The 26,446-nt window shown below is 41.2% G+C and overlaps 1 protein-coding gene across 1 annotated transcript in view; it reads left to right on the forward strand.

Moving 5' to 3' along the window:
• Positions 1-26,446, forward strand: part of PDK3 (pyruvate dehydrogenase kinase 3) — a 72,004-nt gene that overhangs the window by 39,909 nt on the left and 5,649 nt on the right. Inside the window, exons 3-10 of the mRNA XM_073565900.1 lie at positions 1,246-1,317; positions 5,243-5,427; positions 7,879-7,968; positions 9,502-9,579; positions 10,445-10,521; positions 17,978-18,079; positions 21,641-21,751; positions 24,847-24,960. Coding sequence (XP_073422001.1) covers positions 1,246-1,317; positions 5,243-5,427; positions 7,879-7,968; positions 9,502-9,579; positions 10,445-10,521; positions 17,978-18,079; positions 21,641-21,751; positions 24,847-24,960 — 829 coding nt within the window. The remainder of the gene's footprint in view (positions 1-1,245; positions 1,318-5,242; positions 5,428-7,878; positions 7,969-9,501; positions 9,580-10,444; positions 10,522-17,977; positions 18,080-21,640; positions 21,752-24,846; positions 24,961-26,446) is intronic.

Consider the following 26,446-nt stretch of genomic DNA (forward strand, 5'->3'; position numbering starts at 1 on the left):
AGAGAGATGTCTGGCCCTGTCATTGTAGTAACCAACATTCGTGTGCAGTTCCATCTTGTTCTAGTGAGTTGGGCTGCACCACACACAGGCCACAACTCAGCACACTCATTGATCTCTTCTTAGTAATGTTTTCTTGCGGGCTCATACACCTTAGATAAATTAGTTCTGCCAACAGCATGTAAGCGTCCTATGACTGCTGCCCATGACTCTGGCGTGTTGGATATCAACATGGCCAAGAATCCTGCTGAAGTTTCAATTTGCTCCATATCTGGATTATACATCATATAATAAAAAATCAGAATGAGATGAGTAAACAAATGTAATTATCAAGATATTCAGCATTTTATCTATATTTGGATCTGTAAATATATCCCACAGAAGTGGCGTTTTCCTTTAAATCGTGGTAGCTAGATGTCACCTGATGGTGGTTCCATATAAGATGGCAGTTGGTACACAGGTGGCCGACCTAAGACGAGTACATCAATTTGCATAGCAAAGTTAGATTTGTGAGGTTGAAGAAGCTTGACAGCCGGAGAGTACAGAAAGTTCCCGTAGACTTATTTAATTGCCTAACCTAAGGTGTGGAGTCTACGTATTTCTCTTGTTCTTGACTGCAGGTTGTGGGCTTTACCAGTTGAACACTCAGGGTGCAGCACTCATGATAGTCCTCAATAGATGGACAGGTTCCAAGTGGGAGATGGTTAGGAGACGTGGTTGAAACAAATCTGGATCTGTAACGTTCAGAACATGCGAAGCCGAGGAATTTATTCCTGTACACCACCAGTCAGATCAAAGCAGGGTCAGGGTAAGCTGGTTCAAGCATAGGAAGTAATTAGAAAAAAGCAAGTAATTACTGGAGCATTTCCCTCTTAAGAGTTCCTGTAATCTAACTTAACACATCACTATCTTGATTTGGCGACTGTAGACCGCACGTAGCAGGATGCTGTAGTGTCACATTGGTGACATGATACCACAGCTCTGGGTCAGGATGACAGCCGATGGGTCAGATGGAGCGCCCCTGAAGCTCATGGTGACCTGCAGTGACTGATGGCATCAACTGTGCTCATGTCCGATAGACTATATTCAAACTCCCTTTTAAAATGTATGCTTTTTCATCCAATAGTAATGATATTTTTTTGTTTTAATTAAAATATAGCAAATAACATAATATAGCAGCACAAGAAAAGCCTGCAGATTTCAAGTACAAAGAAAGTACAGTGAAACGATTGTTTGTTTCCCTTTTAGGTATATGCAGAGTTTTCTTGAACTTTTAGAGTATGAGAATAAGAGTCCGGATGACCCTGATGTCCTGTATGAGTAAGTAAATTTGTGCCTCTCTTACAATGAGCACTTGGTGCCATACAGGAAGTCCGTACAATTTCTATTAAAGCACCAGTCCAGCTTTTATGTTTCTTTGCAGCCACTAGTGTAAGTTTCCTGCACCTAGTATTATACTCACAAGCCGCTGTCTTCATCTGTTATTGGCGCCGCTGTGCTAACAGACGGTCTTCTGCAAGTTGAGACCTGCCGGATCGCTCAAGTGTTGGCTGGCAAACCGGAAGTCACAACTCAATGTCAGTCTGAGAGTCAGAACGAGACTCTTATACTTCCATTGAAAGCTTGTGACCGTCAGACGTTGCGGTCACAAGATGGTGATGGGGGACCAGAGTGGTGCTGGGAACAACTGAAGACAGCAGCTGGTGATTACAAGACTACGGTCTTGGAGCTTAAATTTGTAGAACCACTCCAGTGCTGAAATAAGAAATACAAACGCTGGACTGGAGCTTTAACAAAAGCGGACAGCACTACCATTTTTTTGGACCATACGACGCACCCCAAGTTTTCAGAAGGAAAATGGGGAAAAAACTAATGCATCAAATTGGGTTTGTCTTACAGTCCTAAATTCCGATTACCCGGGGGGGGGGGGGGGTTGGGGGAGATCGGCAGCACTGGTAGCAGAAGGACTCGGGCAAATCTTTCCGGTGGTCCAACGCTGCAGGGCGATGATCTTGCTGCCATCCCAGCCTGGTGCGGCAGATTTTGCGGTGCTCGGTGGTGTAGGGGGCTCCGGCAACATTTTCTGATGTCCAACGCTGCAGGGCGATGATGGTCAGAAAATGCTCGGTGGTACCAGGGGCTCTAGCGACATATCCTGAAAGCCCGGAGCCCCCACACTTCTATTGCCTCGATGCTGTGGCCTCTGGAAAAATGGCCGCCGTAGGTGGCGCATGCGCAGATTGAGATCTCTGCAACGATATCTCATCCTGACATCTCAGGAGACAAGATCTTGGAGCCGAGATCTCATTCTGTGCATGCGCCACCTCCGGCGGCCATTTATCCAGAGGCCACAGCATTGAGGCAATAGAAGTGCGGGGCTCCGAGCTTTCAGAAAATGTCGCCGGAGCCCCCGGCACCGCCGCACCATCATCGCCTTGCAGCGTCAGACTAGTACCACCGGAAGAAACGCCCAAATCCTGCTGACACCACGCTAAGTGTAAGTACCATACATTCTGACTAGAAGACGCACCCCCGTTTTCCCCCCAAATATTGGAGGGAAAAAGTGCGTCTTGTAGTCCAAAAAATACGGAAGATATCCTAAGAATTGTCTGGTTTCCTTTTAAAGTGGATCTTTCACCTGATTTCCTAATATAAACTTTATATTCTTAGATCTAGATTAAAAACACACATGTGACATGCACAAATGTGAACAAGTCTGTTGGACAATGTTCACACCACCCTGACTGAAACACAAACAAAGAGCACAGAATGACAAATGTGCAAAAATACCTTGCAGTAAGACATATGACAGTAGTCAGCAAGTGCTGATAAAAGGTAATAACAAATACAGGGTATTTAGTCGATACGTTTTTTTGCAAAAAAAAATGTATGCCAAGCTGCTCCACCTCATCAAGGTAACCCGTATTGAAGCAGTCCCTATCTAATGTATTTAAAACCTGAACATATGAACAGTGTCTAGATGAGCAGGATTAAGACAGGCGCTTTCTAGTATGGGCACGTGGTACAAGACAGCTCCTTATGTGCATGTCACACAAGAGAGGGGTGGGGACTCTCAAATCATGCATAAGCACGAAAAAAACTGGATTAAAAACACACATGTGACATGCACAAATGTAAGCAAGTCTGTTGGACAATGTTCACACCACCCTGACTGAAACACAAACAAAGAGCACAGAATGACAAATGTGCAAAAATACTCCAGTTTTTTTCGTGCTTATGCATGATTTGAGAGACCCCACTCCTGACTACTGTAATATGTCTTACTGCAAGGTATTTTTGCACATTTGTCATTCTGTGCTCTTTGTTTGTGATTCTTAGATCTAGACCTGATGAGGCTCTGGCAAAAAGTTTTGAAACTGACAAAAATTTTGATTTTCAAAAAAATTTGCTGTTTCAATGTTTTTAGATTTTTCCTTCAGGTGTTTCAGATGTTTCTACGGTTGCTGAAGTAAAATTATCAGCATTTCATAAGATGTAAAACTTTTGCAAGTAAATACATCATGTTTATTCAAGATTCATTATTTACTGTGATGTCCCTTATTTTTCAAGACTCCTGCAGTTTTTCCTGGCAGCCGGATGTCAGCTACTGGGCCAAAAGCTGACTGATAGTAACACATTCTTCACCCACTTTGAGGAATGCTAGGTTCTCATTGAAATTGAGATCTGGGAGTTTCCTGTCCTTAGACTAAAAATTTCAATGTTTTGTTCACCGATCCACTTGGTGATAACTTTTGCCTTTTTACCTCCCTCATGCTAGAAAAAGCATTGTTCATCACCAAATTGCTCTTGGATCGTTGGGAGAAGTTGGGAGAGGATGTTTATATCCCATTGTTTATTCATGGTAGTGCTCTTTGTGAACTTCGTGAATGAGCCCCCTCCGCTGGATGAAAAGCAACTCCTCACATGTATGGTCTTGAGATGGTTTGTTGTTGGCACTCGCCTTCTCTTCTCTTCTCTGGACAATCATTCTTGTAGATGTTCCAAATAGTCTGCAGGAAGTTACATCAGAGAAAATAACTCCAGGAAGTACAGGAATTGGACTGCAAAGTTATTTTCTCTCATGTAGAACCTCCAGCCTGTTTGGGATATCTGTAAGAATGTCTATCTGGAGAAGAGAAAGTGAACGCCATTATGGTGTCCTGTGTCATGCCAATAGTACAAGCATCCTTAGACCATGACCATTCATGTGTGGAGTTGCTTTTCATCCAAGGGAGTGGGGTCACTCATAATTTAGCCTAAGAACACTGCCATGAATAACGAGTGTTATCTAAACATCCTCAAAGAGCAACTTCTCCCAATGATCCGTGACCTATTTGGTCATTAACAATGCTTTTTCCAGCATGATGAAGACCATATCAGAAGGCAAAAGTGATAACCAAGTGGATCGGTGAGCAAAATATTGACATTTTGGGTCCACGGCCAGGAAACTCCACAGATCTCAAACCTATTGAGATCCTGTGGTCAATTCTCAAAAAGTGGGAGGACAAACAAAAACCCAGAAATTGTGATAAACTCCAAGCACTTATTAGACAATAATGGGCTGTCGTCAGTCAGCTTTTGGCTCAGAGGCTGATATCCAAATGCCAGGAAGAACTGCAGAAGTCTTTAAAAATAAGGGTCAACGCTGCAAATATCGAGTCTGTGTATAAACTTGATATATTTGTCAGTAAAAGCTTAAAAACTTCTGAAATGCTGATAACTGTACTTCAGGAACCATAAAAAAATCTGCTAAAAGTCGAAAACGCTGAAGCAGCATACTTTGTGAAATCCAAAATTTGTGTCCGGTCTCAAAAGTTTTGGTCATGACTGTGGTATGTAACTACTAGTTAAGGGACTGGACTGTGTGGTCATTAAGACAGGAAGTGATGTCATTTGGTAGCTGCAGACAGGATGACCTCATTTGGAGCAGAAGACCTCTGTTGTTGTTTTTATTTTTATGCTAAAGGAACTATTGGTTCAGGAGGTGAATTTTGGTTCCACTAATAGATCCAGAACATCCGGAATGGGTTTATTGCTGTAGACTCGGGACAAAACAAATTCTAAGTTTCCATAGCTCCTCTGTGGGGAATTTGTACAGGGCAAACATTATGATTTGCAGCTTTCACTTGATTACCTCTAGCCTTCTATGTATAAAGCCTGCTGCTGTGCTACATTGTGTAGGAAAATGCTGCTCTATTAATACAATTAAAGACTTATTTTTTTTCCCTTTCTCCACCTTTTTTAGCTTTTTAAATATCCTCATTCAAGTGAGAAATAGACACAATGATGTGGTCCCCACCATGGCCCAAGGTGTGATTGAATACAAAGAGAAATATGGATTTGACCCTTTTGTCAGCAGTAATATCCAGTATTTCCTGGACAGGTTCTACACAAATAGAATCTCGTTCCGTATGCTCATTAATCAACACAGTAAGTATCTAGTCGAAATCTAAAGCAGCTTGTTGAAAATATAAGTGTGCGCTATTTTGACTGCAAATATTTCCTGAAGGAAATTGTACATGCACAATGGTGGTCATGTTGCAAAAGAAAAAAAGAAGAAGAAAATTACGTTAATTTTATTATGTTTCTAAGCATATTATGTAGACCAAAGTCAGATCTAGCTTAGAGGTTTTCCCACAAGCAAAGTTCATTTTAATCACTAGATCTTGGAATAATAATAATTTCCACCAATTGATGTGTTAATAAGAAATGTTCCTGTGCTGAGATAATCTTATAAATGTGTCCCTGCTGTGTACTGTGTAATGGCTGTGTCTGACCGTACAGGGACATGGTCTGATCATACCACAGCTGCTGGGCAGGGGAGGAAAGAAAAGAGAGGATGTAGACAGGACAGCAGGAGATCATATATGTTTCTGTCTGTGAGGTAAAACATTTCCCTCCTTGTTTAAACCCTTTCTGACATTGGGTGTAATAATACGCTGATGTCGGACTCCCTCCGTTTGATGTGGGGTCCGGCGTTGAGCCCACACCTTTTCTGTGCACATTGTCTGGCACAGTTTCAGTTCTGAAACTTTTATTATTATTCCTAGATCTTTAATTAAAATGTACTTTGTTTATGGGAAAACACCTTTAAAGAATCCCTCCATTATGTATTTTTTTATTCATTAAATGTGTATATAATGTATTGTGAATGTATTAATATACTCGCCTACCACCACTTTCTCCTGCATCCAGTATTGTTCTCCTCTTCTAAGTAATGTCACCACTCTTCGGACTCTCCGGATCACTCTAGGCTCTATGAAAGGCTGTCGTGTCTTGCTCTGAGCCTTGGTCTGACACTCCGTAGACTTGCACAGTAAAAGCCACTTCCAGGTCACAGAGCAGCATGACCCAGACAGTCTGTAGAGTGGTGACGTCACTCAGAAAATGGGAAGAATGGCGCTGGACACCGGAGAGAGTAGCGGTGAGTGAGTATATTCATACACTCACACTGCATTACTTGCACATAGACACATTGAATGAATAAAAAACTTAATGGGAGTGCTTCTTTAAGTGGCTGAATCAAGCTTCGGTTAATAATGGAAATGTGTACTCCGCTCAAAAAAAGGAATCCGAACACAGAAATCACACATCCGATCTTAATGAATGAAAGATTCAGGTTGATAATCTTGCCAAACAAGGATAAAAAAAAAGTTTTAAAGTTGGCTGTGCTGCTGGAAAAAAAGACTCTTGCTGCGGTAATATTTAAAGGTCCTTTATTGTGCCTTACGCGTTTTTGTGCCACACTGGCATCTTTATCATGTGAAGAAATCGACAAGCGACTCGGACAACCACTGATAGCACCTCTGATAGAGAAACTCACCTCCTACATTGGGATTTTACCCTATGTGTGCACTTCTCCCTCTAACTTTTCCTCAATTTGAAAATCTAGACTGATATAAACTCTGTACTTTTGTTGCGAAAAAAAATGACTCTTTAACGGTCATTGCAAACCAAAATCAACCAACTCGGGGCTGGATTCCATATCTCTGAAAATGAAAGTGAAAAATTTAAATCACAGACATAGAATTTTCATGAATTTCATCACGGCAACTCATAATGCGACACCATAGTCCCATAAGCCTTTATGCACTTCTGATAACGTCTGGGCGTACTCCTTATGAGAGCAGATGCTGCACTGATCATGTCTCTGAGGTTCTCAATTGGATTTGGGGATGAAGAACATGAGGACCGCGGTCCAGGATCTGCCTACATACACTGGTCACTTCAGTGTGGGACTTATCTTACACTGGGAGGAACCTAGGGTCCCTTGCATCAGTCTTAGTTCTGACAATGACTCTGAGGATTTCCTCTAACTAACCACAGCCAGTATACGAATCACATTGAAGTTTGTATAACCCTTCAAGGATTGTTCCTCAGTGCATCACTAACATATTGTTCAGGGGCATGCACACTAGTAGCCCACAGGAGGTCATTTTGTAGGGCTATGGTAACAATCCTCCGGTTCCTCTCTTCACAAAAGATCAGATAGGAGTTCCTGCTGCATGGTTAATGCTCTTCTGTGGCCATGTCCCAGTGTCCACGTATAACAGCCCATGTCCTGCTGTCTGCTCCATGTTTTTGATACTGTGCTAGGAGACTCGGGAAACCTTCTTGCAACAGCACATATAGATGTCATCTTGGCGAACCTAGGCTACCTGTGCAACCTGAGTGGGCTGCAGGTTCATATTACTTGTAGGAAAACTGTAGAAGAGTTCGTCTAGATGGATAAAGAGAGAGGGATTATCTGTGGCCACCACTCTTCCATACTTTGTTGTCTTGCTGTTGCCTCTCCCGTGCTCCTGTAGTATATACTTAAATCATTTCTTCATTGAATCCCCCATCCGTAGAGATGAATTCTCTTATCTGTTTGCTTTTAAGCTCTTCTGTTTGGAGGGGACATAAATCCTGCACATCCAAAACATATTGGCAGCATTGATCCCTCCTGCAATGTTCCAGAAGTGGTGAAAGGTATGTTTTCTACAGTTTTTATTCATTCTAGTTGGAAATATTGGTGTAACTCAAAAATATGTATCAAGAGATATTAATCTGAAGGTCATAGTTTATGGTTCTGTATAGTCGACTGAAAACTAATCAAGTAACTTTGCAAATGCATAGCTATTTGTTATGGTGTATTTTCTTTGAGAGCTGCGTTCACACTACTGCTGGTTTCTATTAGAAATAGTTGATAAGCTTGTGAGCTTACACATATGACAGCATAGCTAAGCTCATGGTTTAGAGACCTTTTCATGAATGTATATCCCCAACTTTAACATACAATGAGCAATGGATGCTGGGAGATTTGAGTTTACTTTTAAAGAGTTATCCAGGACTTGCTAACTACCTGCCTGTTCTGCCTGGCGCTGTCTCAGAGCGGTCAATGATGTACTGCAATTCAGCTGCTCCATGTCAGTAGGACAGCTCTTCTTCCAGGCGGCTCTGTCAATGGGGCGTGACTTCTTTTGTCATGCTGATTGACACCCGGCTTTCTGCTGTTAAACAGCAGGTTATAACAGCTGTCAATAAACATGATGTTGGCAATCACCCACAGTCAGCAGAGCGGAAGAGAATGCGCTGCTCTGTTGATGTTACGTCAGCGGGAGCCGTAGGATCTCCGGCAGGAGCTTTGTCCCGACAGACATCAGCAGGGCACAACAGGCGGTAGTTAGCCACTATCTGCCTGATTGCTCTTAGCAAAATAGTAAAAAAATATATATATATATATATATATATAGTCGTGGATATCCCCTTTAAGGATTTATGTTCAATAGAGGCAGATCTGGCAACTGCTCTGGAATTGCTGGAGTGTTTGCTGCATGAGAAATGCAGTATTACATACCATGAATGTAGAATGGCCTACCAAATATTATATTGCATGAACATTCTGCGTATTGAAGCTGCTCTTGTATGTGGTGACCTGATCCATAAATGACAGTCCCAAACTGGGGACTCGCCTCTGATGTCCATGTGCCTTTTAAAGGGGATTTCTCAAGTTTTTAAATGGGTAAACTTGTAAAAACAATCCAACCTTGCTATCTACCTCCTATTAAAAATCTTTTCTGTCTTCAGTAATGGAGGGATTTTTAGCCTCATAGAGTACAGCTTGTTGCCTAGATTACCGGCCACCTCTGTAGTCTGAGCGGCACTCTTAAGCTAGCCGGATTGCTGGATCCTACCAGCCTCAGTCGCTCTGCCGTTGCCCCATGCTGCAGAGGTAAAGTTGCCAGCAACTATGCTACCGGTCTGAACTGTCAATTTTTTGGAGCCTTTCCACCTCTGGCAAAGCAGAAAGTTAGGTACCAGTAGTGGTGTGCTCCGGAAAATATATCAGTAGAAAAACCCTTTAACAGCGCTTATAGAAAGTAGTTGTCTTCATGGGATAAATCCTTGATCATCCGTAGTGATTTGTAGTAGCGGAGTGGGTTACATTTTTTTTTTAACTCTTTACTTGCATTATGACTTTGGTTAAACCTTCTATACATTACTACATGTTCTTCTTGACAGATGCTTATGATACGGCAAAAATGCTGTGTGAGCAATACTACATGGCTGCTCCGGAGCTTAAAATTGAAGAGTTTAATGGTAAAGTATCCGCTATCATATACATATAATAAAGTGATGTGTGACGCCAGCTTTAGTATAGTATCCGATAGTCCAGAAATACGACGCATGAGTAAATGGTGTCCTGCCAGATAACCAGGAGTTTACCTAACAGGCCCTTTATGTCTACGGGGACAACTACACTGGATCTTGATGTAAAAATTGATACATGTGCGTGTCAGCGCTAAAGCTATGTTCACAAAGGTTTTTTTGCCATCTTTGCCTTTGCATTTTTGTTATTTTACTGTCCCAGCAAAGGGAATGAACTTTTTCCAAATCTCATGCACATGTTGCTTTTTTTTTTTTCCTTGCAGATTTGAAACCGTTTCACATCTGCAACATCTCTAATCTTTCAGTGTTTTTTCATTGTGTTTTTTTCAGCTGTTTTCACCCATTTAAGTGAATGACAAAAAAAATGCACAAAAAAGTGGCAAAGATGTGTGTGTTTTTAATGCAAAGTTTTTTCCTGCCACAAGACTCATTTTTGATGCAGAATTGTCTTTGACATGTGCACATACCCTAATACATGTCATGGCCATACCTCCATTTATCAACCATGTGGTGTCGGAGGATTCCCAACTGTCCATTATCTTCAGTGATACAAAGTTTATTTAGAGTATTGTAAAGTGCGGAATATGTTGGTGCTATATAAATAAAATTATTATTATTTATTATTATAATACATACTGAATGTTTATATGTCCAGTGGTTCACAATTTCCAATAATCTGACATTTTGGTAACCCCTAGATAATTCTAGTTTGTAGCTATCTTTTGTATATATTATATTTCACCTACTTCTGTTATATTTATTAGCTTTTTATACATTGTGCTTATTTCTTTGGCAGCTAAAGCTCCCGGTAGACCCCTGCAGGTGGTGTATGTGCCCTCTCACCTGTTTCATATGTTATTTGAATTATTTAAGGTAGGTTCACAACAAGGAGCTTTAAGATTTAGCTTTTTTTTTTGCCAATATTCTGAATAATGTTCAGTGTGTATGTAAATACAGTGCCTTGCGAAAGTATTCCTCGCCCCACTTTTCATTGTTTGACTTTCCACAAAAATTAAAAAAAAACAATAAATTTCTTTGAACTTCACAATTGTGTTCCACTTGTTGTTGATTCTTCACCAAAAATTTACATTTGGTATCTTTATGTTTGAAGCCTGATATGTGGGAAAAGGTTGAAAAGTTCCAGGGGGCCGAATACTTTCACAAGGCACCGTATATGGGTGTGTTATGTATGTATATGTAATATATATACTTATATACCTGACCTATATAAGACGCTGTAGACAGTGGTCGCCGCTCTGCAGGGGTCAGCGTGACCATGTGTTTTATGGTTGGCCCATACCACAGGAGACGTGTGCAGGCCCCTTCAGCTGCTTTCATAGGTGAATATACCCTCATGGCGGAAAGTTCTGCAGCCGTCCCGTTCATTTAAAAGATAAAAGTTGGCTAAATGGAACCAATTTTCAGTTGCAGAAATTTCTGCTGCAAAATCTCCAGGCGTTTTTGATGCGTGTTTTGTTTTCTTTTTTTCCTCCTTCATTTGATTGAGTGACAAATGCTGAAAGAATTGACAGGCCGCAAAAGCTTTGGTTCTCATCCGCAAGATGAAAATAAGTAGCATGTACATGACATTTCAGAAATTTCATTCACTTTGCTGACCCTGTAAATTGCATTTTTTTTTTTTTTTTACATTACATGAAATTTGCATGCCGTGGCTGTTGGAAGAGGGGCACCATTGGCCTCATCTGGCTAGGGCACCAAAATATCTTGTTTTCTTTCCAGTTTTCCCCATTGGGATTCGAATGGCTTTGTATCGAAACTACTATGGCAGTTTTCTGTAGCATGCATCTTTCCTACACAATCCCTTCTTTATATATATAATTTTTGCTATAACTTGCAAATGAAATGATCATTGAACAAGTCTCTGAATGTTCTGCTTGCCAGATGGATGCAGGATTAGTGTTCAAACTCTTAAACCTTCCTTCATCATCATTTCCATCCTTCTTATTCTAAATTATTTGGGTCCCTAGAGGCCCGAGCAGTCGCCCCGTCTTCCTAATGTTCTTCTCTAGACATGATTTCCATGACACAATACACCACAGAACTGGACACCATTAAGTCCTTGTGTTTTGGTCTTATTGTAGCTAGTATCGCGCTGTAGATGTCTGCTATTGGGCTTTACAAAGAATCTTTCCACCTGAAGTTAAAAAGAAATGGAATTGCCTGACAAGTTTTTAACAAATTCACCTGGATTCACACATTGCAGACTTGGTACACTTTTATGCTGCAATTGTGGTAAAACTGAATAATTTCTGCAGCAATTCTTGAAAATCGCAAAAACTGCACTGCGGCAACAGCGTGTGCACATGGCCTAACAAGCAGGAATAATGACCTAAAAATCACTCAAAAGTCCCATTCACACAGCAAACTGTATCAGGACAAATGATCATTAATACCATTTATTTGTTGTTTACAGCGTACCCCATATTTACAGGCAAATGTGCTGCCGACAACAAACTTCTTTTAAGGTCAAATGTCCGTTTTTCACTTACGTGTTCTGTGTATGTCTTTCACAGATAGAACACGTGCACATTCTAATCTATGGGTCTGTTCACAGGTCCGTGGTGGTTTGTGGATCACATGTCCAGGAAAAAAGTCAATTATTTTTGATTGGACTCAGAAATCAAAATTACCCATATAGGTCTATGGGTCCATTGAAATCGCAGACCGCACGCGGATGGCATCAGTGTGCAATCGACATGCTGTCCATGATTGACATTCAACACTGTGCGGCGAATAAGTCTCCTATAGGAGTAACACCGGGTGCAACTGATGCGCTAGAAAGTGTATGTGATCAAGAAAAAAAGAGAAAGATGGCGCAAATTGCAGTGCACACACAGAGAATTTAAATAATGTGGCTTTATTGAAAGACGTGTTAGAGGACAATTACAAGTTAAAAACATTTAAAACATTAGAAAAAGACCTGCAAAAATAGTAAGCAGGCACAAAAAGGAAACAGATCCCATATATAGACAAGTCAAATATTGTGAATAATGCATAAGAACGGACATGGCATTAAAATTAATGCAATCACAGGAAGATCCATACAGAAGTAATCAAGCATTAGGAGATGTAGCATGAAATTTAAAGTAGATGCAAAACTTGGCAATCCTAGATAACAAGAGTATGGATACTGCTGTCAAGAAATTTATAGGGAGGTGTGTGCAGACATTAATGAACTCCATGTACAATACACCCTGTGAGCCATCCAGAAACCATAAATGCAGATAGAAATATTTACCAAATTAGGGTATCCCATGTGCCGGCCAGACCCAACGCGTGTCACTGCTGCATGTGCCTGTTTATTAGTTGCTGCGACTCAAACATATTATTCGAGCACGCCGAAGACACTCTATTAGCAGCATGTGCAGATAACACCTTATCCAAGTATGCTCACTTATCACTAATGACTAACATCGTAATGGGTAGGAAAAGCTTCGTAATCAAATTTTTTTTTTTCATACCTGAAATTGACACACTGATGGTAAAAACTGACACTGGCCAAACATTGATAGAGCGCAGATCCAAAACCCTGATACACTCCTAATGGACGAGATGATGTGATCACCTCATGAAAATGATAATCACTTTCTAGTCTTTGGAATTTCTTGAAATCTATGACAGCACCTGAGAGGAATTCGCTCCGATCACTGGACAGGACGCCGAGCGCACAATTTAAAAAGGCAACTCCCACTTCCTTATTCAACGTGGTTTCCAAGAAATCAAGAAGGAATCAACCCATTTATCATCGTCATTCTTGTTATTTATATATTCATTCAACCCCTTTCTTCATTGTGAAGAGAAGATTGAGAACAACCATAAACCAGAAGGAGGGAATAAATAAGGGTGTTTGTCATGAGTTTCAGGAAAATCAAATTACTGGTAAGTAATTATCATTTTTCCCATCACCCATGACCGCACTTGAGAGACAATGGCATACGAATGCTCTGATAGGGAGGGAGCACCCCTGTAAGATCTTACACCTGAGGAAAGATCTCAAGAATATCCTAGTTCAAGGGATAGTGCTTAAGGAAGATTGAAAGTTTTAAATATCATTCAATCAAGATAATGTCTCTATTGTTTTGGAGCTCTAACAAAAAAGCACCAACAAAAATAAAATAGGAATTCCTTTAATGGGTACAACTTTTTTCCCCAGAAATTGACTAGGGGCAGTTAATTTAATCTAGTATCACTACTCCAGCACTGCAATAAAAAGCAAACGCTGGAGTGGTGCTTTAACCCCTTTACTACCTTTGATGTATATGTACATCAAAGGTCGTGTCCCAGCCATCAAGTGCCTCTAACAGCCACAAGTGGAGCAGTGCTCCACCGGCGGCTGTTAAATAGCTAAATCCCTCTGTCAATAACTGACAGCGGAATTTAACACACACCAGCCGGAAGCACATCACTAATCACGCCAATCGGCACCCTGTCACGTGATCATGGGACACCGATGGGTTGTCATGACAGTCAGGGATCTGCAGTAGACCCCCGTGTCTGTCATTATGATCCTCCTGTGAAAGTTTTCTTTTGGCCGACATTCATAGGAGATCATGATTTCTGCTATTCATAGCTGTGCTGAAGCCCTGCCATGTGTACCTGCTATCGGATGATCGCAGCTTTAAGTCTCCGAAGTAGACTATTAAAGATAGTAAAAAGAAAAGTTTTTAAAAATAAAAAAAATCTCAACCCGTTGAGAATAATAACACCATAAACAGAAACATATCGCTGCGTTCAGAAACGCCTGATCTATCAAAACCTAAAATAAATAAATTAATCCAATCGGTAAATGGCGTAACGAGAAAAAAAATTGAAATAAAATTCCAAAAAAATAAGAGCCTATCAAAACACAGCATCAGCCCCAAATTAGCATCTATAAAAACGTTAGCTCAGGGTGCGAAACATAAGCCATCACATAGCCCCAGATCCTGAAAAATGGAAACAGTACGGCTCGCAGAAAATGGCAACAAAAACAAAAAAATTTTTAGTTTGTTTTTTTTTTTTTTTACAAATTTCCATTTTTTTCACTACCTAAATAAAAAAGAACCTATACATGTTTGATGTCTCCAAACTCGAACAGACCTGGAGAATCACATTACCAGGTCGGTTTTACCATATAATGAACATGGTAAATAAAAAATAAATTTCCGGGTAGTCAAGGAGCTAAGGCTGAATCTGGCATAGATTTGAGTTTGTGGAGTACAGACTTCCCACCTTGCTCCAGATCCATTATGATCTCTTTGCCACATTTTAACCAGCCCCCCATGCTGTTGCATTAAATGTCTCTTGAGTAATCACCCTGTGTACCCCAACAGCTGTCTCTAGAAAATCTGCTTTAGTGGTCGAGCCCAACATTATGCAGCTTTATTCCTGCGCACTTAGGTCACATCCAAGACATTGGCAAGAAAGGTAATAAAAAGTGAAGCCCAAACTTCTGAGAAAACATGGTCATTGGAAAATGTCTGTATGCCAACTTTACATACCGGAATAATCTCGCTTCTCGCATTATGGGTCAGAAAAACACGTTTCCCTTGAATTTTCCACGTAATTCTTCCGGAAACCAAGTAATAATAGTGTCTGTTGGAATCCAGTTAAGGATAAAACGCCTTGCCATAATTATTCCGAATTAGAGGTATCACTCTCCTGATCTTGGCTCTAGTTCAACCTGGTTACAAGAGTAATTTACTGCTATAATAAGGGATAACACGACTTGGGTGGTGCGAAGCAGCAAGCATTTCATTTCATAAGAAAAGATTGGCAGTTTCCACAATGATATATTGTGGTGCCTTGTTCCACGCAGCCCTTGAGCAACAATTTTATTAATAATTGGGCATTTAAATAGCTACTTTATTCCGATGTTAAGCCTATTACCTTGTTATTTTACTTTTTATAATTAGTAATCATAGGAGCAGAAAGTAGTAATTTCGACTCAAAGAAGACTTGAGTTCAGTCGTCAAGAGTTTTAATTATGTTGGTGCCAAAAAAAAGCACATAGCAACAGTACTCCCCTACTGATTCGGGCAGGCAATGCTTCCACGGCCGATACCTACACCATAATCAGTTGGTTGGTTCCTCTCCAAAATTTCATAATAAAACAAGATTATACCTTAGGTCTGTCCTCACTCGATCTGCTAGTGACTTTTCTGTACTTATGTTGTACTGTAATCTCCACAAGTTACTAGTTATTCCTTTCTGCTGATCCCTGACCATTACCTTTAATGCATAATGTAAATCCAAAACTGAAAGCTTGTGGGTCTGATCTCCAAGGCTGCTGGGCATTAGTATTGTTTACGGGGTCACTTTAGGATGGATTGTCTTTGGTTAATAGGAATAATTCATAATGTCCATTTGTATCGGTTGTGGTTGTGCAGAAATTGTCACTTCCAATGGATTCCCCATGTCTGATGATTAGTAATAGTGATGAAACCAAAAAGCCCATCTTAGTAGTAATTTATTTTACAGATATTCCAAATGACCCCACTAAACAGGGATAACATGTCCTGGGCCATCAGCATTTAAAGAGATTATATGATCCGAATTCCCAGTGCATTTCACTCACTTATATAGCACCATTAATCCCACAGTTCTTTACAGACATCATCATCACTGTCCCCATTGGGGCTCAAGTGCTGATCCAGCAGCGAGAAATCAGATTTTGAAGTTGTGGATGGAAGTGTATGGGGTGTTACGATGCACTTACAGCTTCTCACCCTGCAGACGACCGTATAAATCAGACAAGTGCTATCTTTCGTTTTGACAGATGGCACTCGTACCCGTGTTATACGGGGCTGTGCACATGTCTGATTTGCCTCGGAGAGTCAGATGGCAGTGGCCCATATAAGTCTAGATAGATGGAAAAATAATTCAAAATGACATCCAACTGCGGTCGGATTTTCACGGACAGACCTAATCGAGAAGGTGGAGAAACTTGTTTTTTTTTTTTTTCTCTTCACCTTTGATCAGAGTTTGATCAGTGTGGGATCGAATTTTTTCAGAGTCTGATTACTATAATCAGAAAATGGTGGTGTGACCCTCACCTTCTGCTGTATTTCCTATCTAGGAGCACACTCCCCTGGCTGTCTCATACCAGCAGCACTTTGGTGTCAGAGAGGAATAAACTGGCTTATCTGTTATAGGGCTATTCAGTTATTCAGTCATATAATGATTTGACAGGGCCCCTTTTAAATGGCTCTCTTTGACCTGACTAGGTTGTTGTGCTTACTTTGAGATTACTTTGCTTACTTTGAGGTTTACATGTCAGAATCATCAACAAACTGGAGCAAGTTCAGAGAAGAGCAACCAGAATGGTGACTGCTCTGCAAACCCTTTCTTATGAGGAAAGGTTGCAGGATTTGGGAATGTTTAGTTTGCAAGAGAGGAGACTTAATAGCTGTCTACAAATATCTCAAGGGCTGTCACATTGTAGAAGGATCAACTTTATTCTCATTTGCACAAGGAAAGACTAGAAGCAATGGGATGAAACTGAATGGGAGGAGACACAGATTAGACATTAGAAAAAACTTTTTGACAGAGTGATCAATGAGTGGAACAGGCTGCCACGAGAAGTGGTGAGTTCTCCTTCAATGGACAGAGGCTGGACAGACATCTGTCTGAGATGATTTAGTGAATCCTGCTTTGAGCAGGGGGTTGGCCCAGGAGGTCCCTTCCAACTCTACCATTCTATGACTATATAATCCTTTTCTTTTAAAGGATTGAGTCCAGTAAAATGGTCACTCTTACATGTCAGGGTGGGGGGGAATGTTCAACTGGGATTTTACAACAATTAAACGGATTTTCATAGTGAGTACACCCAAATCATCTGGTCTAAAAGGTCTATTTGATAATGCATTGACAAATCTGGTTACTGTATGCATGAAGAGAGGAATCCACTGGCAATATTTCCAAGCAGTAAAAACCATCCAGGTCATCACTCAATTATAGTCCAGAGATGGCAGTATAAGACTCATTTGTGCTTCAAATGTGAGGCTCATTGGCACAGTGGTAACAATGTTTGCGGCACACCTACAGATAAACCCTTGATTGTTATCTCTCTGCCTCAACACAGTGTAGACAGAGAACTGTCATCAGTGGTCCTGGCGGGGTCATACAGAGCTCATCACTGAGACAACTAAAGGAGGTAAAACAGTGATATTTACAAAAATACAACAAGAAGCACAGTAAGTGACACATCACTGGAATTAGGGTCTCTATCCCCATTGTATGCTGCTCTCAGATTGCGAGGCATAGACCTGCATAAACATAAGGTCCAATTATCTAATAAAATCTCATATTGCCAATTATGTTCCCCCAGAATTCAATGAGAGCCACAGTGGAGCAGCATGAAAGCCGTGCAAAGGCCCTGCCACCTGTAAAGACACTGGTCACACTTGGGAAAGAAGATCTATCTATAAAGGTATGTCCATACCATAAGTTGTCCCCCATTCTGGATGTATAAAATGAATATTTTTTAATGGTGGATTGGAAACATAAGATGATAACAAGTTTGTAACTGTTACCATTGTTTATGCGTATTTACAGACATAAAAAGGTAGATGTCAGTAGGATGGTAATAAAAGGATCATGGGAACTCACGTTGGTATCGACCTCTGTTTGGAGACCAGTAAAGCTGGTCATCGATCATTTAACTTCATAGATGCTGTGGTTTTAAGCACATGCTTTCCTCTATCAGCTATTATATGCATGGCCAGCTCCAGGTTTTCATGGGCCCCAGGCAAAACGGTCTTGGTGGGCCCCTTTAACACATACCACGATTCATTATGCACAGATACGTCAGAGAAGTATACAGTGAAAGAAATAACTATTTGATCCCTTGCTGATTTTGTGAGTTTGCCCACTGACAAAGGCATGAGCAGTCTATAATTTTAAGGCTAGGTTAATTTTAACATTGAGAGATAGAATATCAAAAATAAAATCCAGAAAATCACATTATACAAAATATATACATTTATTTGCATTTTACAGTGAGAAACAAGTATTTGATCCCTCTGCAAACAAGACTTAGGCTGTGTACCCACATAAGCGTTTTTTTTCGCTTTTTTTAAGCGTTTTTTCCATGCAAAAACGCTTAAAAACGCATACATTAAGCATCCCATTCTTATAATGCAATCTGCAATTTTTGTGCACATGATGCGTTTTTTTTCTGCATAAAAACGCATCGCGGTAGAAAACTCAGCATGTTCATTAATTTTGCGGTAAAAAGCGCATTTCCAACTATATTCTATGAGACTGGGGATGCTCCGGAAAAAAACGCATAAACGCACAAAAGACGCGCGGAAAAACACGTGTTTTTCCTGGGAAGGAGTCCGGGTTTTAGTCAGGAATTTTCTGTATACGTGGGTACATAGCCTTAATACTTTGTGGCAAAACCCTTGTTGGCAAGCACAGCAGTCAGATTTTTTTTTTTGTAGTTGATGATGAGGTTTGCGCACATGTCAGGAGGAATTTTGGTCCACTCCTCTTTGCAGATTATCTCTAAATCATTAAGATTTTGAGGCTGTCACTTGGCAACTCGGAGCTTCAACTCCCTCCATAAGTTTTCTATGGGATTAAGGTCTGGACACTGGCTAGGCCACTCCATGACCTTAATGTGCTTCTTTTTGAACAACTCCTTTGTTGCCTTTGGCTGTATATTTTGAGTCATTGTCTGGCTGGAAGACCCAGCCACGACCCATTTTTAATGTCCTGGCGGAGGGAAGAAGGTTGTCACTCAGGATTTTATGGTACATGGCTCCATCCATTATCCTATTGCAGCGGTGAAGTAGTCCTGTGCACTTAGCAGGGAAACACACCCAAAACATAATGTTTCAACCCCAATGCTTGACAGTGGGAACGGTGTTCTTTGGGTCATAGGCAGCATTTCTCTTCCTCCAAACACAGCAGGTTGAGTTGATGCCAAAGAGCTCAATTTTTGGAAAACTTCAGATGGGCCTGTACATGTGCCTTCTTGAGCAGGGGGACCTTGTGGTCACTGCTGGATTTTAAACCTTTACGGCGTAATGTGTTACCAATGTTTTTTTTGGTGACTGTGGTCCTAGCTGCCTTGAGATCATTAACAAGTTCCCCCTGTGTAGTTTTACGCTGATCTCTTACCTTCCTCATGATCAAGGATACCCCACGAGGTGAGATTTTGCATGGTGCCCAGATTGATGTCGATTGACAGTAATTTTGTATTTCTTCCATTTTCTTACTATTGCACCAACAGTTGTCTCCTTCTCACCCAGTGTCTTACGTATAGTTTTGTAGCCCATTCCAGCTTTGTGCAGGTCTATGATCTTGTCCCTGACATCCATAGAAAGCTCTTTGGTCTTGCCAATGTTGTAGAGGTTACAGTCTGACTGAGTCTGTGGACAGGAGTCTTTCATAAAGGTGACTATGTAAGACAGCTGTCTTTAATGCAGGTAACGAGTTGATTAGGAGAATCTAACTGGTCTGTAGGAGCCAGAACTCTTAATGGTTGGTAGGGGATCAAATACTTATTTCTCACTGCAAAATGTAAATTTATATAATTTGTATAATGTGGTTTTCTGGATTTTATTTTTGATATTCTATCTCTCAATGTTAAAAATTATCCTACCCTTAAAATTATAGACTGTTCATGTCTTTGTCAGTGGGCAAACTTCAAAATCATCAAGGGATCAAATGTATTTCCTTCACTGTAGGTTTAGTACAATGCCAAAGATTTCACTTATTTCTTACATTACATGAGTGATATCTATTGTAAGTTCTACAATTGCTCAGAAACAGGCGAATCCTTGCAGTGCACAGTGTGTGCCCTGGGGGGAATTCAAAAGACTGCAGTTACACAGAGTAACTGCAGACTTATCGATTTGGGCCGGACAGCATAGTCCTCCATACAGTATTATGAGCACCACATAGTCCTTCATATAGTATTATGGGTGCACCGCATAGTCCTCCTTACCGTATTATAGGCACTTCATAGTCCTCTATACAGTATTATGGGCACCGCATAGTCCTCCATATCATATTATAGGCACTTCATAGTCCTCTATACGGTATTATGGGCACCACATAGTCCTTCATATAGTATTTTGGACACTGCATAGTAATCCATAGATAAAAAATAATCAAATACTCACCTCTCCCTGTTCCCACACTGTTCCAGTCTCTTCGGCGTTTTCTGTTCCTCTACTCTACTCAACACAGAGGGAGCGCTGTAGTGGCGTCATCGTGCCCTCTACGCTGAGACGTCACAAAGCTCAGACATAGAGGGGGAATGATGAGAGAGGGAGCGTTAAAAGTACGATGCTGGGGCGTGGTGGGCCTGGTGTTGGCATCAGGCCATCCCGACTCACGGGCCCCATAGCGTGCACGTGTCAATTTATTATTTATATTGCATAGTTAACAATGAAGTACTGCAAAAAAATTGTGGAATTGCTTGCCAGAAAAAGTCAAAGGGGTTTTACACATTTAAAACCTGTATCTAAACACTTGTATATTTCCAAAACAACGAATAAATATTATTTAGTCTCTGCGGGTTCAACGCTGCCTCTCTGCTGCTTATTTGGTCTTTGTTACTGGCTATAATGGTTACATTATAACTACAGTGGACATCACTCCTGCAGCCAATTACTGAGCTCCTCAGTAGAGGAGGATGATATGAGCTGCTAAGCTCAGTGATTGGCGGCAGTGGTGATGTGTATTGTAGTGGTGACATCACTGCTGCCAGAAATAAACACCGGACCAGTAGTCTATGTAGTATATGTGCATTTAGATATACCGTATATCAAAATGGTGCCACACAAGACTTTTTCCACAAAATAACAAGTCCATACACAATTATATATCAACAGCAAAATAAAAAAGGTTATTGTCCTAGAAATGCAACAGTCTCCTTAAATCAACCTTCAAAATCAAAGTGAAGATGAGTAATTTATTGTAGATTTGGTGCTTGTCAGCTCCTAATTGAGAAATCAAACCCTTTCCCCATCCCTAGATCAGCGACCAAGGTGGAGGAGTGCCACTGAGGAAGATAGATCGCCTATTCAACTACATGTACTCCACAGCACCCAGACCCAGCCTGGAGCCGAGCAGAGCGGTTCCATTGGTAAGCCGGAAACCTCTTGTCTGTCTTATTGTCAACTTTTATAAAACAGAGAAAAGTAAAGGGCAGGGTTGGTATTATGGGCAGAATGAAGCTGATTTTAAGTGCATTTGTTATTAAATGTTTTGCTACGTATCATAACATAATAGAGACTTGGGTCTGTCTCACGAGAGTAAAATCCTATTCTAATTTAACTCCTTAATGACCATTGATACACCTTTTAATGGCGGCAGTTAAGGGTACTTATTCCTCAGCACCCCTTTTTAACGGCTCTGAGAAATAAGGATATAGCTCCCCCCGGCGTCGGCTACCGGTACCTCCGATGTCCCCCGGTCTCTCCGGCTCTGTCCCCTGACCCTCGGCGTCTTCTTCCAGGAAGAAAATGTCGGGGATCTGCCAAGATCTGCCGGCCTGCACTCGGTAACAATAGGAGATTTTTACTATTGTTTCATTTTGATCTCTGTGACAGACCCTATCAGTGATCAAAATAAAAAAAAATAGTAAATCAAACCTCCCTATATCACCCTCTTAGTTAGGTAAAAATAATAAAATAAGAAAAAAAATGTTTTTATTTCCATTTTTCTATTAGGGTTAGGGTTGGAGCTAGGGTTGGGGTTAGGGTTGTGGTGTTGGGGTTAGGGTTGTGGTTAGAGTTGGGATTAGGGTTAGGGTTGTGGTTAGGGCTAAGATTAGGGTTGGGATTATGGTTAGGGGTATGTAGGGGTTAGGGATGTGGTTGGGGTTAGGGGAGTGTTGGGGTTAATTTTGGAGTTTGAATTGGGGGGGTTCCACTATTTAGGTACATCAGGGGGTCTCCAAACACAGCATGGCGTCCACCATTGATTCCAGACAATTTTGCATTCAAAAAGTCAAGTGGTTCTTCCTCCCTACTGAGCTCTGCCATGTGCCCAAACAGTGTCTTTCCCCAAATACAGAGTATTGGCATACTGGGGATAAATTGCCCAACAAATTTTGTGGTCCATTTTCTCCTGTTATTCTTGTGAAAATAAAGTTTGATCCCAAAGTAATTTTTTTGTGAAAAAAATAAAATGTTCATTTTTTCCTTCCACATTGCTTTAGTTCTCGTGAAGCACCTGAAGGGTTAATAAACTTCTTGGATGTGATTTTGCTCACCTTGAGGAGTGCAGTTTTTAGAATGGTGTCATTTTTGGGTATTTTCTGTTATATTGAGCCTCCCAAACTCTCTTCAAATGTGAGATGGTCCCTAAAAAATGGTTTTGGAAATTTTGTTGGAAAAATGAGAAATTGCTGGTCAACTTTTAACCCTTATAACATCCTAACGAAAAAAATATGTTTCCAAAAATGTGCTGAGGTAAAGCTGACGTGGGAAATGTTCTTTATTAGCTATTTTGAGTAACACCACTCTCTGATTTAAGGGTACCAAAATTAAAAGTTTGAAAATTGCAAAATTTTCTAAATTTTTGCCAAATTTCCGTTTTTTTTTCATAAATTCAAGTTATATAGAAGGAATTTTACCACTAACATGAAGTGCAATATGTCACGAAAAAACATTCTCAGAACCAGTGGGATACGTTGAAGTTTTCCAGAGCTATAACCTCATAAAATGACAGTGGTCTGAATTATAAAAATTGGTTTGGTCATTAAGTACCAAACTGTCTCTTTCACTAAGGGGTTAAAGGGAATTCTCCAGAAATGTTTAAACCCTCTCTCCAAGACCATTAATATAATTAATAGAAAACTTTTGATGCATAATAGAGACCTGAAGATTTGATCAGTGGAGATGTCGACTTTCCTTCCCCCTATCTCCACCACCCCCAACTATCCAGGAGTATTTAGACATCAGTTTTTCACATACGAATCCTATCCATTGTTATGACTGATATTGTAGACTATAATAGGTAGGAGTTCTATGGGACTCCATGGATTTTTACTTACTGAGTGGTCTTTGCCAAAACGCAGAGACATGTCTGATTTTGATCTGAATCACTGATCCAACCAAAAGTCTATGGTTGTGGGAAAGAAATCAGATGGTACTCAGATGCCATCTCTGTGTGCTATCAGATCTTCATGTTTGAGAGGAGAAGCTTGAGAAACTTCTCATTTGCAAAACATAAACTGATGAAACTCTGATGGTACAAATTTTGACACATGGATGCTGAAAATTGGTCTATTTTTTGCATAATGGAAAGATCACTGATGTCTGAATGAGCCCAAACTGAAACAAATGAATATTGGTAGAGAAGTTACGAGGCTTCACCGTTACTGAGCTGTCTATAGGCACTCGGCTCATATCCCCTAAATGTCACAAGATGCTCTGGCAATGGTATTACTGGCATCACAGGGGTGGGCATATCATTGGTGTAAACCAGTGCAAGAGGTGGACATATCATTGGTGCAAACGAGTTCCCCGTATAGAGGCTCAAGAGGTAAGGTGCCCATTTTTATCTACAAAGCAGATGGATCTATGCATTATGATGATCTATTGGACTGCAAAGGGCCCATACACTGTTGTAGCACAGGGGTCTCTTCTGTCTGTGTCCGCCAGTGATCCAGTAGGTTGTCACTCCTCTGCCTACAAACAATAAGTAAGTTACAAATCACATACCATAGAAGAAGAGCAGGACAAAAGCACAGCTGTATAACCTCGGGTTAATGAAGCTGCACACACATCAGGGAATACGGGTGCCACTTCCAAGAGAAAATAATTTAAAAAAATCTGTGTATCCATAGAGAAGAGCGTGGATAGGCACAATCCGTCCCGTGCAAAAAAAAATCCTTTATTGTGGCATCCTGTTACCAACAGCAGGCAGATAAAACGATGGAGCAAATACAGACGACTATCGTTTCGCGCTTACATTGCGCTTCAACAGGTCATCATCATGACCTGTTGGTAACATAATGCCACAATAAAGGATTTTTTTTGCACTGGACGGATTGTGCCTATCCACGTTCTTTAAAAGTTACAGTTCATTTCACAAGGGTGTCCAGACAAAACTAGACACTAGACATTATACACTATAATGATGGGGCTAAATACTATTTCTGGTTTCTTCTCTAAATCCCGTCATAAAGATGGTAAAGAAACTAAAGGTGTCCTTATTATCATTTACTTTTAGGCTGGTTTTGGGTATGGATTGCCCATCTCTCGTCTCTATGCTCGTTATTTCCAAGGAGACCTTAAACTCTATTCGATGGAAGGTGTTGGTACAGATGCAGTAATTTACCTTAAGGTATTACTTCCAAAGCTCCAGCCAAGATTTATGGCTTTTATAATCGTATCTTTAATACATTCAATAAAAGGCTTGTCCAGTATATAAAATAACTCGTAAAGGGCACCTGACAACAGATACAGTTGTGTGAAAAACTGTTTTCCCCCCTTCCTGATGTCCTATTCTTTAGTGTGTTTGTCACACTTAAATGCAAAAGAATAGGAAATCCAGAAGGGGGCAAATACTTTTTCACTTAACTGTACATACTGCCTGAACCATTGGCAGCATGTATCACACTGACTGTCTGAATTCAGCCATGTAGGCTTGACTGCAGCCTTTCCCAGAAAAAACATGCTTTCAAAGCCATCGGGGACCGAGCCGTGCAGGTGACTAGTCAGATAGGTGGATCTCCGGAGGCTTCTCCCTGCCCATTGCCAGTGACTACTGTGTGTGTGTGTATAGGAAGAAACCTGTCAGAGATCTATCACTCAAGGGGAGAAGGCTGGGAGAAGTCACTGGGGACCAGAGCACACGGGAGACTAAGGGCCCCGTCACACATAGCGACTCACCAGCGATCCCGACAACAATATGAACTTGTCAGGATCGCTGGTGAGTCACTACATGATCGCTGGTGAGCTGCCAAACAGACAGCTTCACCAGCGATCAGCACCAGCGACGCCGAGTGCACGGCGTCGCTGTGTACTCTAGTTACCAGCGCGCTGATGCAGGGAGCCGGTAACTAAGGTACACGTCGGGTTTCTAAGGGACGTGCGTCACTTAGAAACCCGATGTGTACCTTAGTTACCAGCTCCCTGCATCAGCGCGCTGGTACCTAAGGTACACATCGGATTTCTAAGTGACGCACGTCCCTTAGATACCCGATGTGTACCTTAGTTACCAGCTGATCGCTGGTCTCCCGCCTGTCACACGCAGCGATGCGTGCTGGCCAGCGGGAGACCTGCGATCAAAGAAATGTCCAGGGCTTTCCAAGAGCGATCAGCGATAGCGGCAGGGGGGCCGGTCGCTGATCGCTGTCACACACAGCGATTTCGCTGGTGAGATTGCTGTTTTGTCACAAAACTTGTGACTCAGCAGCGATCTCGCTAGCGAGATCGCTGTGTGTGATGGGGCCCTTAGGCTTTTGCTTTGACACACCAATCACTAAATCATCAATCACCCGCAGCTCCTGATCCAAAGCTCCGTTCCATCTGGTCTCCGCCTACTGGTCCTTCTCAACACTTTGGAAATGGCAGTAAACGCAGCTCATCATATTACTGGCCACAGCTTTGAATTGCCTCAACCAGCGATTGAGCTGGATTTTTTTTTTTTGCCTTCTCTGATGTGCTGAGAAGGAACCAGGCGGACTGAGTAAGTGTTGAAACTTGAGCTGTGGGGGGATTGGTGAGAGTAAGGGTGCTTTCAAATTTCATTCAGTGGCCCCCTGTTGAGGCTTACTTCTGAACCCCCGCAAAACTGGTTTCGGACATATGTGTCTGTGGGGCCATAA

The sequence above is a fragment of the Dendrobates tinctorius genome, unplaced genomic scaffold (assembly GCF_039654945.1).
Source record: "Dendrobates tinctorius isolate UK_male_01 unplaced genomic scaffold, ASM3965494v1 ptg000016l, whole genome shotgun sequence".
NCBI classification, from domain to species: domain Eukaryota; kingdom Metazoa; phylum Chordata; class Amphibia; order Anura; family Dendrobatidae; genus Dendrobates; species Dendrobates tinctorius.